A 12382-nucleotide genomic window follows, 5' to 3' on the forward strand; every position below is an offset into this window, starting at 1 on the left:
GATTATTGCTCAGAAGACTGCTTTTGATTTGAGCGATAATCATTGTGTCTAAATGGGCCTTAATATACATACTAGCGCGGGACAGAGGGGAAGGAGGAGCAGCATGGTCATGTATGAGGAAGGCATAGTTTTGGAGCAAATGTAAGTCGTTTCTAAAAAGGGGGACTGTAAAAATCTATTCTTTTTATAGCTGATTATTTAAAGTGATTTAATTATCGCTAGAATATGCTGCCAATTTTGAATCTATGGGAGTCCAACATCTGTGACCACCATCAATCCTGAGAACTAGGAGGCTGCAGTGCTGTGATATACAGCTGCATCCCCTTCTACGTTTTCCCTATATAATGGTGTTGTTGGCCACCCAGCAGTTGGGAGAATCTGCAGGTCTTTGCATAGTGGGAGGCCACGGCAGTAGGAAGAAATTGCGAAGCAGCACCGATCCGGAAGGTCAGTATATTAAAAGGGTTGTACCACAATTCCATGTTATCCATATGAAAGGGAATGACTTAAAAATTCCGGCACAACCCCTTTAAATCACTTTAAAAGATTGAAAACAAAATATTTTGTTGTTAACAGTTGCAATATGAGTATGTTTTATGGTGCCTCTTTGTGCTTTTTATAGACTGTTCGACCTTTTATATTACGAAGATCAAAAAAAGATGTTGAGAAGCAACTAACAAAAAAATATGAACATGTTCTAAAATGCCGTCTTTCCAACCGCCAGAGAGCATTATATGAGGATGTCATTCTGCAACCAGGGTACTGCAGTTTTTCATCTCTTTAAGTCTATGGTTACGTCACATTTTTTTTGTATGTTTAGCATATATGGTAGGAAAACTTCCAATGTACATGCAAAATGTGTCCATAGGGTTACATGAGTATTCTTTTGACCTGCATCTGGCCGATATAGTATGATATACCACAAAAAGAAAGGTATGCAACAGTGTAATATCTCTTTTCTTACTCCCAGATTGTAGCAGAGACTTTCATAGAAATAATTTCAGAATCCTATTACCAATTGGGGATTTTCACAATGTGTGGAGATGGATGTTTCCATGTGTATATCCATTACAGTCAGATATAAGATTGATCTACATGTGAAGTGTTCCTTTCATCTGATCAATGGCGACTCCTTCTTTTTCACAGAACGCAGGATTCACTGAAGGGAGGGCATTTTGTCAGTGTTCTTCATGTCTTGATGCAGTTACAGAGGATCTGTAACCATCCAGATTTGGTAGATCCCCGGTCTGGACATTCATCATATGCATTTGAACCTCTGAAATATGAGACTTCATCACTGGTATTACAAGCATTAGAATACGACCCCTGGAAGGTGAGAACCATATTAAATTTAGACAAAAAGGGAAAAACTACAGCAGCCAATCAGGTTGTTCCTGTAATGCTCTCCAAGGCCTCTGGAAAATGAGCGTGGGAATCTGATTGGCTGTCATACCTGACTGCCTCCCCGCTTTTTCCTTACACTGGTTTTGATACATCTTCCCCGTTGTTTTTGGATGCTTTCTTTGGCTGAAGAATTGTGTCATGTAATTGATGTTGGTTTTACGCACAGCATTTCTGAGAAAAAAGCCTTGCTTTTGTCATAGTTTTTGAAGCAGTTTTCTGAGCTAAAGCCAGAAGTGGAATCAAAAGGCATATATAAAGGAAGGACTTATACTTTTCCATCCTGCTAGATCTGCTTCAGGCTGTAGCTAAGGAAAAAAACGACATCAAAAACTGCAGTGGCATTATTCCAGATCAGCTGTGTGTGAAATACCCTGATGCTTCCTTCAGGCTTTTTTTTCTAACATTTTTTTTCCTCAAAAATCGCATGTTTTTATTTATCATATCTGTGTATTTAACAGGCGTTCTTTGCAGTGGCATACTTTGGTCACACTTAGTTTTTTATTTGGATTTTTTTTCCCGTATGATCTTATAGAGAAGCCTATGGGAAAACACCTGGAAAAAAGCCAGACCTAGAGTATGCTGCAGTTTTGAAAAAAAAAACACCTTAGACCCAAAAGTGCAGTAAAATCGAGAAAAAACGCCCCCAAAAATGCAATGCTTATAGCACATTTCATACTTTACTGTTGACCTAAAAGTAACACTTCATTTTTTTTTTTGCTGCAAAAAAACAATAATAAACATCAATGTCAAAAACCCAAACAACAGCGCATTTCTCAAAATCAGACTATTGTAAAATATTTATAAAACATTTTACACCAGGGCTATTAGGCTTGGTTCACACGAGACGGATTTGCTGCGGAAATTCCATGTGGAATTTCTGTGCAGCAAATCCGCCTGCGGCTCCTAATCCCGGGATTAGCCAGCCATGTGGTCGAGATTTTACAAACATCTCGTCCACACGGGGTGGCCAATCCATTGCGGCAAAGCCGGGCAGAACCGGTGATGCGTTGCGGAATTGACAGCCGCAGCATGTCAATTTTTTTTTTTCCATTGTGTTTTCACTCTCTCTATGGGGAGAGAAAGCTGCAACGGAATGCCGATGGCCAAACCGCTCCAAAACCCACTGCAAAATGTCGCGGGTTTTGAAGCTGCGGCTCTCCTGTGGAAATCTTGCGGCTTTTCGGTGCGGCAGAGCCACAAGATTTCCGTGGCAAATCCATCGTGTAAACCCAGCATTAGAAGCTGTTAGACTCCCTTTAAATGATAACATTTTGGATGCCTTTATTCACCAGTAGGGGGGAGCTTAATAGCTGACTTATACATTGAACCCAACATTAGAACAGCATGCAGTCAGCTCCTAAGCTCAATTAGTGACCGCTGAATGCAGCTAGAATTTTATTTTCAACTGCATCTATGCTGGGAATTTGCAGCTCTGCTTCAGGAATACAGATCTCTGATCATTATGAAGATATATTATGTAATCAATCAGCCAAAAATGACATCATGTTAAAATTGTTGGAGTCTGATCAGAGCAAGCTTTTAATATAATGCATTCAAATCCAACAATTTCAGTTAGGCAGTTTTAGTAAATACATCCCAATGCATCTGCATGGGGTTTGGAGATCTGTAGAAGAGAAGCACACTATAATGATATTTTAATAAAAGAGTTTTGGACCTAATTTAGATTTTAAAAAATGATGTTCATGTTGGACATTAACTTACAATGGTTGTCAACTATATAGTCACGTAAGACGTTTCCTAATACATCTATTCCTGTTTTATATCTTTATTTTCATTCTGACAGCCATCTAGTTTCCACTGTTACAGTAAAAGTGACTGATGTCATGTTTTCATTGAACAGAAGCCAGATCTATCTCTCTTTGATCTTCTGGGACTAGAAAATAAAGTGACACATTATGAAGCCCAGGTACTGCCTGTCCTTAAGGTGACTAGAAGACTGATGGAGGAAATCTACAGCTCTCCTGACGCGGCACCTCACCCTAACCCTGTGAAAATTAAACCAAACAGGTATATTGCCAAGTCTTCATCAATCTTTCTGTTAAGGTCAAAGCGGGATCATTTTCTTATTTTGGGCAGTAAATATGTAATGGTAAATAGTGCATTATAACAGGAAAACGCAAAGAAATGGATTGTATAAAGTAGGCCTTACAGTGTACTAAGAAACGTGAGCAAGGGTACAAGATATACTGAAATTAGCATCATTTCAATGTTGCCCCTTCGACCATGCAGGTTGTTTCAGCCAGTTCTGTATGGTCAAAAGCCAGAAGGGAGAACTGTGGCTTTCTCCAATACTCCAGCATCTCGACTAGTTACCACTACTACTGCCACAGTCACCCAGCAGGGCCAGGCACGAGGACGGTCCCCAGTCACAACCACCTCTACAAATCAAGGTATGAAAAGTGGCGGATTCTAAAATGTAAGGGTACATGAAAATAAGCCTTTAGTGTTTTGATGGTTATGATTTAACTTATATAATTAAAGAGAAGAGATGAGCGAGCCTACTCGGCCACGCCCCTTTTCCGCCCGAGCGCCGCGATTTTCGAGTACTTCCGTACTCGGGTGAAAAGATTCGGGGGGCGCCGTGGGTGAGTGGGGGGTTGCAGCGGGGAGTGGGGGGGAGAGGGAGAGAGAGAGGGCTCCCCCCTGTTCCCCGCTGCTACCCCCCGCTTCGCCACACCTCCCGGCGCCCCCCGAATCTTTTCACCCGAGTACGGAAGTACTCGAAAATCGCGGTGCTCGATCGAGTAATTACTCGAAACGAGTACGTTCGCTCATCTCTATTAAAGAGTCATTCCAATCGGGGTTATCCAGTTTAATTGTTCTCCAAATGAAAAAATAACTCACTCACACATAAGGTTCTTTTTTCATATGTGCCTGTCCTCCTGATCTTCTTTGTATAGGTTTGTTCACTACTTGTTGCCATGGGCTTGCACAAGTCTCGTTAAGACGATTCTTCGTATGATGTCCGGAATCTTGGATGCACGCTCCTTTGAGCAAACTCTTGCCCCAGCCACCACTCTGCTTTGCCATTCATCTCAATAGGACAGCTTCAGGACATGCGTAATGTCACAAAAGCTGGCTGATTTCCCTAACAGCTCTCCCATCCCCTTGTTTCTGTTGAGCTGCTACAAAGCATCTGTTTGTTGGACTTTAATCTATATATGTAAATTATATGGGTAACAATCTGCAAGTTGGTCCCTGCACACTCATCTGCTCACCAGATTGTAATGTTATGATTGGCAGGGAGGGAATAGGGGGAACGAGGAAACTACTACTAGTGCTGGTTGGCCCATGCGGGCAAATGTTTCTGCTCACAGTACTGCTGGCCGCTCTGCTAACCACTCATATAGCGGCAGCATGCGTGTTCAGGTCAGTGGTTCGATGGTGTCAGACGTCACTCGGAAGGAGAGGTCTCACCTAGGGTAAAACAGGAAGTAGCCGGTTACACCCGCTGCTATGGAGGTAAAATAGGGAGATAAGAGTACCCCTTTAAGGCCACTTTCACAGTATTTTGGCTCGTATTTTGCATTATTATTTGTAAGCCAAATTCAGGATTGGAACAAACGCAAAGTTCTTAGAATGTGCCCTTTTGTGTGATTTCCTTACTTTCTACATTCCCAACCCACATGTCCTGCTCACTCCAGTACTTGAACATGTCTGTAAGAGCGGGACTCCTAGCAGGCATTTGGAGGGGCTGTTAGAATAGTGTGCCAAACCTTTATGCCCACAGGCTTTAACCGTGTGATCCTGACACTGTACTTGTAAAGTATCATTCGTTGGCTGTGCGCACTCTGTGTGAACTTCCACATTTCTTTCTTTATTTCTCTTATTATTTAAAAATCTATAAGATGATAGTTTACCATAATCCCGGTAAATTTCTGTGCACACGATTGTCACAACTATTTTGCTTTAAACTTGTGCAACCAAAAATATCCGTCATCAATGAAAATGGCTCCTGGCTTTAGTCTTTTGGGAGGTTTGCTGTGAAATGATTGTTGTTTCTGCAGGTGGTGAAGTGGTAAAGATCGCTCAGCTGGCTACTTCTGGTGCAGCTCAAGGCAGGATAGCACAACCCAAAACCCCAGTTACTCTGCAGTTCCAAGGAAACACATTCACACTGTCCCAGAGTCAACTGCGCCAGCTAACGGCCGGGCAACCACTGCAACTGCAAGGTAACTATGTAGTGTAGAGACCTGGAACCTCATCAGGTCAATCCTTAAAAGCTGAACTTCACAGGTAAAATGAGTTCCATCACAGAGTAAGAAAATGGATTATCATGTGAACTCTTTTCGGTACTATCAATTTCCTAGAAGGGACAATTGAGATAAAGGCAGGATCTGTGCTCCTACTTGAAGGGATGAAATGATTATAAATGTTCATATATTGGTTTGTACGTTCACAGGGAGCGTTCTCCAGATTGTTTCAGCTCCTGGACAGCAGTATCTTCGACCTCCTGGGCCCGTAGTAATGCAGACAGTGGCTCAAGGGGCCTCCATTCAAAATGCAATAAATGCTTTGGGAAACCAACATCCTCCCAGCATCCCCTCTATGACTCCTCAATCAGGTGTGGAAGAATTGTTTAACATGACATATTCATATATTTATTTTGAAAAGAACATATGTTAGTATCCACAAGCATTGAAAACATAATGAGCAATACAATAATACTGAATGGAAAGGTGCTGTGGCTGCATGTTGGAAACATTCCTCACTGCCATATCCCTATGTACAGATATCAGTGAGTGAAGTTGCAGACTTGAATCATCTTCTAGTTCCAGTTTTGTTTTCAGTGGTCTAGTTATTTTAGTGATCTAAACCATGTTCACCATGGACATAATACAGCAACCTGCTTGAATGTGGTAGTTAGAGTACTTTGCATTGATGTGGAAGGTTATTTGGATCCACACAGTGTCTTTACAACATGGGTGAACTGCCAGACCGTATGTCATAAAATGCACCATTTATCTTGAATCAATTACATCTCCAGACGGGAAGAATAATATGCATTTTGTAAAATAATTTAAATGGCCACTCCAGTAATTTTTTCTTCATTTATTGTGTAACTAGACCCTTCGGTATATGTAAGTCGGCTAATAATACCTTCTTTAGGTATTCCTTCCAGTCTGAAAATTTATGGAGTACTTCTCCTCGTGGTCATGAAATCTTATTCTGACCACCTGGGAAGTACTTGGCTTTGTGCTCTCTCAAGAAATTGCTTTTTCAGTCCACAGAATTCCTGTTTGCCAATATTACATGGACTGTACCACACAGGCTCTTCACAGGGGAAGACAGAAAATAGTATCCTAGTTGATTAGAGGCTTCTGTCACACGGTTATAATGAAGAAGATGACAGTTCAGCCTCCCTGTCTGTATACTTATTGTTTGTAGTGTATTTAAGTGAATATAGAAGGTAATGATAATTACACTGTCCTTCCAACCGGCAGAGATGGTACTAGATCTAGCTTCTCATGTGATGCTGTGCTGATGCATCATGGGATGGTTAGCACATCATAGAGGAAGAGAAAGCAGGGAAAAATCAAGATGCTGTCTGATAAGTATCAGACATGAGGCTGCACTGCAGGGAAGTGACTGCAGTATACATAGGAGACATCCAGTATGACAGACAATCAGGTGAGGGGTACAGGGATGGGAAATATGTATTACCTGGAGTGGCCCTTTAAGTTTGAACATTTAATGAACCCCCCAAAGTAGAAGTTATGCTAAAAATAATGGAGCTGAATACAAAATACAAAGCAAACTCCCACATGCTAACAAAGGTTATTTAGTAAATTGTCATCATTCATATCAGTCATTGTAATCAATGGGGCTTACTTAAAGGTGATTGAGCATGTACGCTCCTACTCCATTCATTTAAATGGGATTGCTGGAGACCGCTGAGCACTTTTAACTCTGCAATCCATGGCAGTCACATTTAAATTATTAAAGCATGTATGAAGGACCGTCATTCCAATTAATTGGAGACCTTTGGGACCCCCTGTTCTTGTGATCGGTGAGGGTCCCATCAGTTGGGATACAAAATAACTTTTAATCTTGGCACAACAGCTTTGGACAGTTGTAAGGAGTGCACAACAAGGATAGAGGCAGTCACCACCCCAACAGTACCATGCAAAATGCCAAAGTAAAAAAGAGATATAAATATATGAAGGTGCAAACCTCTGTAACTATGATACAAAGACAGGATAAATGATATAACTCCACACATGTATACAGTGTATTTAATCCCTATATTGCATTAGTACGTTGTCAATCTGCTTAGGTGATAGATGACTGATATAGAATTAACATTCTACATGATATTGGTTTATATGTTACAGGAATTCAAGGAAGAAACATCATGCCTTATCCTGGTAGCAGCGACCCTGCATCTTCTCTTAAGACCTCACAGAGTTCATCTATTCCAGGACAGGTATTCCACTTATATGTTCATTAGGGATTACATCCTTATACATAACAAATCTGAAAGTAAATTTCATGGAAGTAGGATCAAAATCTTTGATAAATTAAAATTTTTAAAGCAATTTACAGTTATTATACAATGTATTGTGCATTCGCAGTTGTGTAACTACGTTAGGCCAGCTGCACACAGCAGAGCCGGATTCCGCATACAGGAACCCACAGTGGAATCCAGCTGTGACCCTGGCCCGCGATCTTGGGTACCTGCAAACTCTCTATTGCAGATGACCTTGGAAGCTTTTCTTCGGTTATGCGCAGTAGAGATTTTTTTTTAATGTTCCTATTTCCCACGCCGTCACTAGGCGATAATGTGGGTAATCGCGGACCATCCGCAGTGTCAATTGTGCATGGATGGACTGTGAGTCAGACGGCTTCCATTGACTTCAATGGAGGCTGTCCGTATAGAGTCCGCAGCAAAATAGAGCATGCTGCGGACTCAGTTTCAGTATTACTGCGGACTCAGTAATATTTTACATCAAAGGGACTCTGGTACTGAATTAGACCTATTTAGGTTAGATCATTTATAAGGTGCCATAATAACACTAACCTATTGGTTGCTATAACATCCAGGGAACAAACAGTTAACCGAAAATCCCCATGGAAGACTGAAAGGGAAAAGAGGGAAAGAGTTCTGTGTCTTGGGGAATTAACTTAAAAGGTTGCAATGAATTGTAAACTGTGCTTGCATCTTTTTAGCTCCACTGCCAGAATATTAGGCACCGCTAGGTTTGTGGTATTAAGTTGTATAATGGATGGCCTGAACTGAAGCGGTCTGCCTTGACGACTGACATATCTTAATAGTATTATAGTCCTTTGCAATGTAATGGTTATGTATAAGTAAAGCCTGTTGATAAAGAATATGCATGGTTGCAGTGAGATTTATCTCCATTACATTATTTTTGTTGTTTCATGTAGGATTTGGCAGAAGAAAAGCAGCGTATATTAAGAGATCGCCTGGAGCGACTGTTTACGTGTAACGAACGGCGCTGTGCGCAGGCTCCCATTTATGGGAATGACCTGTTATCACTTTTTAACATGCAGTCTTCTCAATTTCATCCACCTGTGAGAGAAACGCAGTGGAGATGGGTGGGTTCTGTGAACTGTCTGCTATCTTCTCACTCTTCTAAAGACCTGGGAGACCTACTAGGGCAACTTATTCTTTCCACGGAGCAGCAGAAGGCAACACTGGAACCCCTTGCAAGAAGGTGATTATTATAGTTTACGATGACACACAGCTTCTTGCTTGCTTATATGTGTATTATGTTTTTGGGGTTATGCTAGCAGAATGTGAGAAATCAAAAATGTATTACAACTTTCCCTTTTTGTAATCTCCTTGTTCTATAGTGCATTGTGTGTGGTCCCTGCCGTTGTTGCTACTCCTCCAATTTTGACAGTTCCACATCCTCCTCCTTTATACACCCACAACATGAAGTTGCTAAGTCATAATCTGAAGAAGCAAACCGCAACGTACTTGCAGTGCTTGCGAGAAAGAACTTCTCCTAATTGTGTTCAGACTCCTGACCTGCGGCTCATCCAGTCTGATTCAGGTTGGTTGTATGTTGTGTACCCGAGCCAAATATGCACCCATGTCTTGTGGCATGATTGTACAGACCATATTCAGATCACAAGTTAAGCTGTTGATCATTCTAATTGCCTTAAAGGGGTTTGCAATCTTTAAAAAATATATGCGGTTGGTTTAAATGCAGTATGATGTATCACTAGTATACGGTCTGTAGCTGAAATGTCTCTGGAAGTTGGGCTTACATGCAGACATGAGCACTCACCCCCTCCCTGTAATACTGGACATGACATATGTCTTATCTCCACTGCTCAGTGGCTCTCCTCCGTCTCTGGAAGGGACATTACGGTATTACATGCCGGGCAGCAGCTCGTGAGGTGTCTAGTAAATAAAAGGACAGTAGAGTATTTTCTTAGTAGCAAATCAGTCATTTCTGTGAAGATATTGAGTAATTACAGCACTAGACTAAGGAGAATAAGAAGAGGCAATGTGTATGAACACCTCTGACACATCCAATGTCAGAGACTGATATATCTCACAAAGGTTAGTATAAATATATAGACACTCATAAGCTAAAAACAATTAAAATAGTGTACAAGAAATGCAGTAAAAGGTCACCACAATATGTGACCTAAACACCCATATCTCCCCAAGGTGTGTTATACAACACCAAACAGCAAATGAATATGCATGTCCCAAATGAAAGGCCAATACTGTAGACCTATAGTCAAAACACATTGCAACGTCAATCACTAAACAGCACACAGTAGCGTGAATGTATGAGCAAAGATGGCATCATAACAACACATTAATGAGTAAAGTAAAGGAGCTGGAAAGCAAAGTAACATGCAATTTATTGTAGGGGTAGCCAAGAAAATGTTTCAGAATCAGGCCAAAAGACAGCATTATGGTTCTAGCAATTCACATTAGAAAAGTGGGAAGGGAGAAGGATGCAACGATGATAAGATAAGAAGTGAAGTTCCTTTCACAAAGGCCGACAATTGGACTGTTGTAACGAGCGCTAATTGACAAAGCATGTTAATCAGTGCTTGTTCACAACTGTCATTTATGGTCTATTTAGACAGGACGAATGTTGGGCAAACGATGCCCGACACTCGTCCCTGTGTGTCCTTGCTCCCGTGCTGTTGCATGGGAGCTAGAAGTGCTCGTTCACTCACAGAGCAGCCAGCAGAGGGTCGGGGAGGCTGTAGGAGATTTCTCTCCTCGCACTACCCCGCCCCTTTCCATTGACTTAACATAGCGGCTGTTCAGTACTGAACGGCTGCTATTTACACTGAACGATCAGCGTTCAGCTCATCGTCCATCATTTATGCTGCATAAACGATGGATGATGAGCTGATCATTCAGTGCAAATAGCAGCCGTTCAGTACTGAACAGCCGCTATGTTAAGTCAATGGAGAGGGCGGGGGAGTGCGAGGAGAGAAATCTCCACCAGCCGACCTGTTGTTAGCCAGTAATACTAGCTGCCGTGCAGCAGCACAAGAACTAGTATGTGCTGGGACGAGTGTTGGGCATCGTTTGCCCGACATTCGTCCCCTCTAAACGGGCCTTTACACTAAGGAGATGTGCATTCAACCAGTAAGCATTTTAAAAAGACATGATCAGATTGCTTTTTCGTTAGCTGATCATTTGTACTTTTACGCAGCCCAACGGTCGTGGAAATGAACGCTTAGGATGAACATTCGTGCCCAATCATCGGGCTATATAAAAGATAAGGACCAACAAAAAAAGGGGGGAGGGATCAGTTAGTGGGGAAGAAGAGTTAATGCAGCAAAGCAGGACATCACCTATGAGATATTTTGTTTATTATTGTTCTGAAGTCTAGTAGAAGTTGACCAATTCCATCACTATTTTCTTCAGTTTACAAGAGGTAGACAATCAAAGTAGCTATTTCTTTTTGCACACAGGAAAGCTTGAAGCATTGTCAATACTTCTCCGGAAGCTAAGGGCCGAAGGTCGACGTGTTTTGATCTTTTCCCAGATGCTGCTCATGCTAGACATATTGGAGACCTTCCTGGACATCAACCATTTCACTTTCCTGAGGATCGATGAGTTTGCAAATTATGAACAGTGCCATGTATGTAGTAGCTTACCTTGCAAATGTTAGAGGTGGACATAAAATTTTCTTTCCTGTATATGTTGAGATTTTAGTAAAGATGTTTAGGTGGCTATACACATTATATTTACGTGCCTGCTAATTTTGGCTATCCAGTGTGGGTGGGGGTCTCCCAGTGGTAGAAGTCAGAGGAAACAAGAATTGACATGCTTGATTTCTACCTGCTTTATTTTAGATCTTGTGCAAATATTCGACTGACAGCTATTTTAAGTTTACAGCCACCTTTTTTGTATCGGGTGTTATATTCCCAAACCTCATTGGCTGGTGCAGCTCAAACATCCTTTATATTATAGCATAGAATAAGAATCAATAGAAATTGAGCAATGTTTGTGAAAATTCTGTAACCTAAACATTTTTACACAGGATCTCATGAGAAGCTTTAACCAAGACCGACGAATCTTTTGCATTTTAATATCAACTCAAAGCCGATCTCTTGGAGTTCCCTATGTGGAAGCAGACACAGCAATCTTTTATGACAGTGATTTAAATCCAGTGATGGACTCTAGAGCTCAAGCATGGTGTGATCAGATTGGCAGGACAAAAGATATTCACATATACAGGTAACCTTATTTCTTTTGACCATTAAGACAATGAAAATACTATATGCATTAGTATTTCTCATCCGTTGTATTGGAGGGCACAGCTAAAGACCATGAGTATAGCTACTGCAACTAGGAGGAGGACACTAAGCAAAAAAGTGTTTGCTCCTCCTACCAGCTATACTCCTCCTGCAGGCACCAGTGTTTACTTTAGTGTTCATAGGAGGCAGACCTCTCCTTTTATCAGTCTTCACTTGTTAGCTTCCTGACTCTGGGAATACAGGCCTG

At 41.4% G+C, this 12382-nt stretch overlaps 1 protein-coding gene across 1 annotated transcript in view; it reads left to right on the forward strand.

Moving 5' to 3' along the window:
• LOC136627920 (E1A-binding protein p400-like) overlaps nucleotides 1-12382 on the forward strand; it is a 111123-nt gene that overhangs the window by 49533 nt on the left and 49208 nt on the right. Inside the window, exons 19-29 of the mRNA XM_066603433.1 lie at nucleotides 623-759; nucleotides 1147-1333; nucleotides 3266-3432; nucleotides 3655-3815; nucleotides 5433-5597; nucleotides 5828-5989; nucleotides 7761-7852; nucleotides 8815-9104; nucleotides 9244-9446; nucleotides 11347-11516; nucleotides 11919-12115. Coding sequence (XP_066459530.1) covers nucleotides 623-759; nucleotides 1147-1333; nucleotides 3266-3432; nucleotides 3655-3815; nucleotides 5433-5597; nucleotides 5828-5989; nucleotides 7761-7852; nucleotides 8815-9104; nucleotides 9244-9446; nucleotides 11347-11516; nucleotides 11919-12115 — 1931 coding nt within the window. The remainder of the gene's footprint in view (nucleotides 1-622; nucleotides 760-1146; nucleotides 1334-3265; nucleotides 3433-3654; nucleotides 3816-5432; nucleotides 5598-5827; nucleotides 5990-7760; nucleotides 7853-8814; nucleotides 9105-9243; nucleotides 9447-11346; nucleotides 11517-11918; nucleotides 12116-12382) is intronic.

This window comes from Eleutherodactylus coqui, chromosome 5, assembly GCF_035609145.1.
Source record: "Eleutherodactylus coqui strain aEleCoq1 chromosome 5, aEleCoq1.hap1, whole genome shotgun sequence".
NCBI classification, from domain to species: Eukaryota; Metazoa; Chordata; class Amphibia; order Anura; family Eleutherodactylidae; genus Eleutherodactylus; species Eleutherodactylus coqui.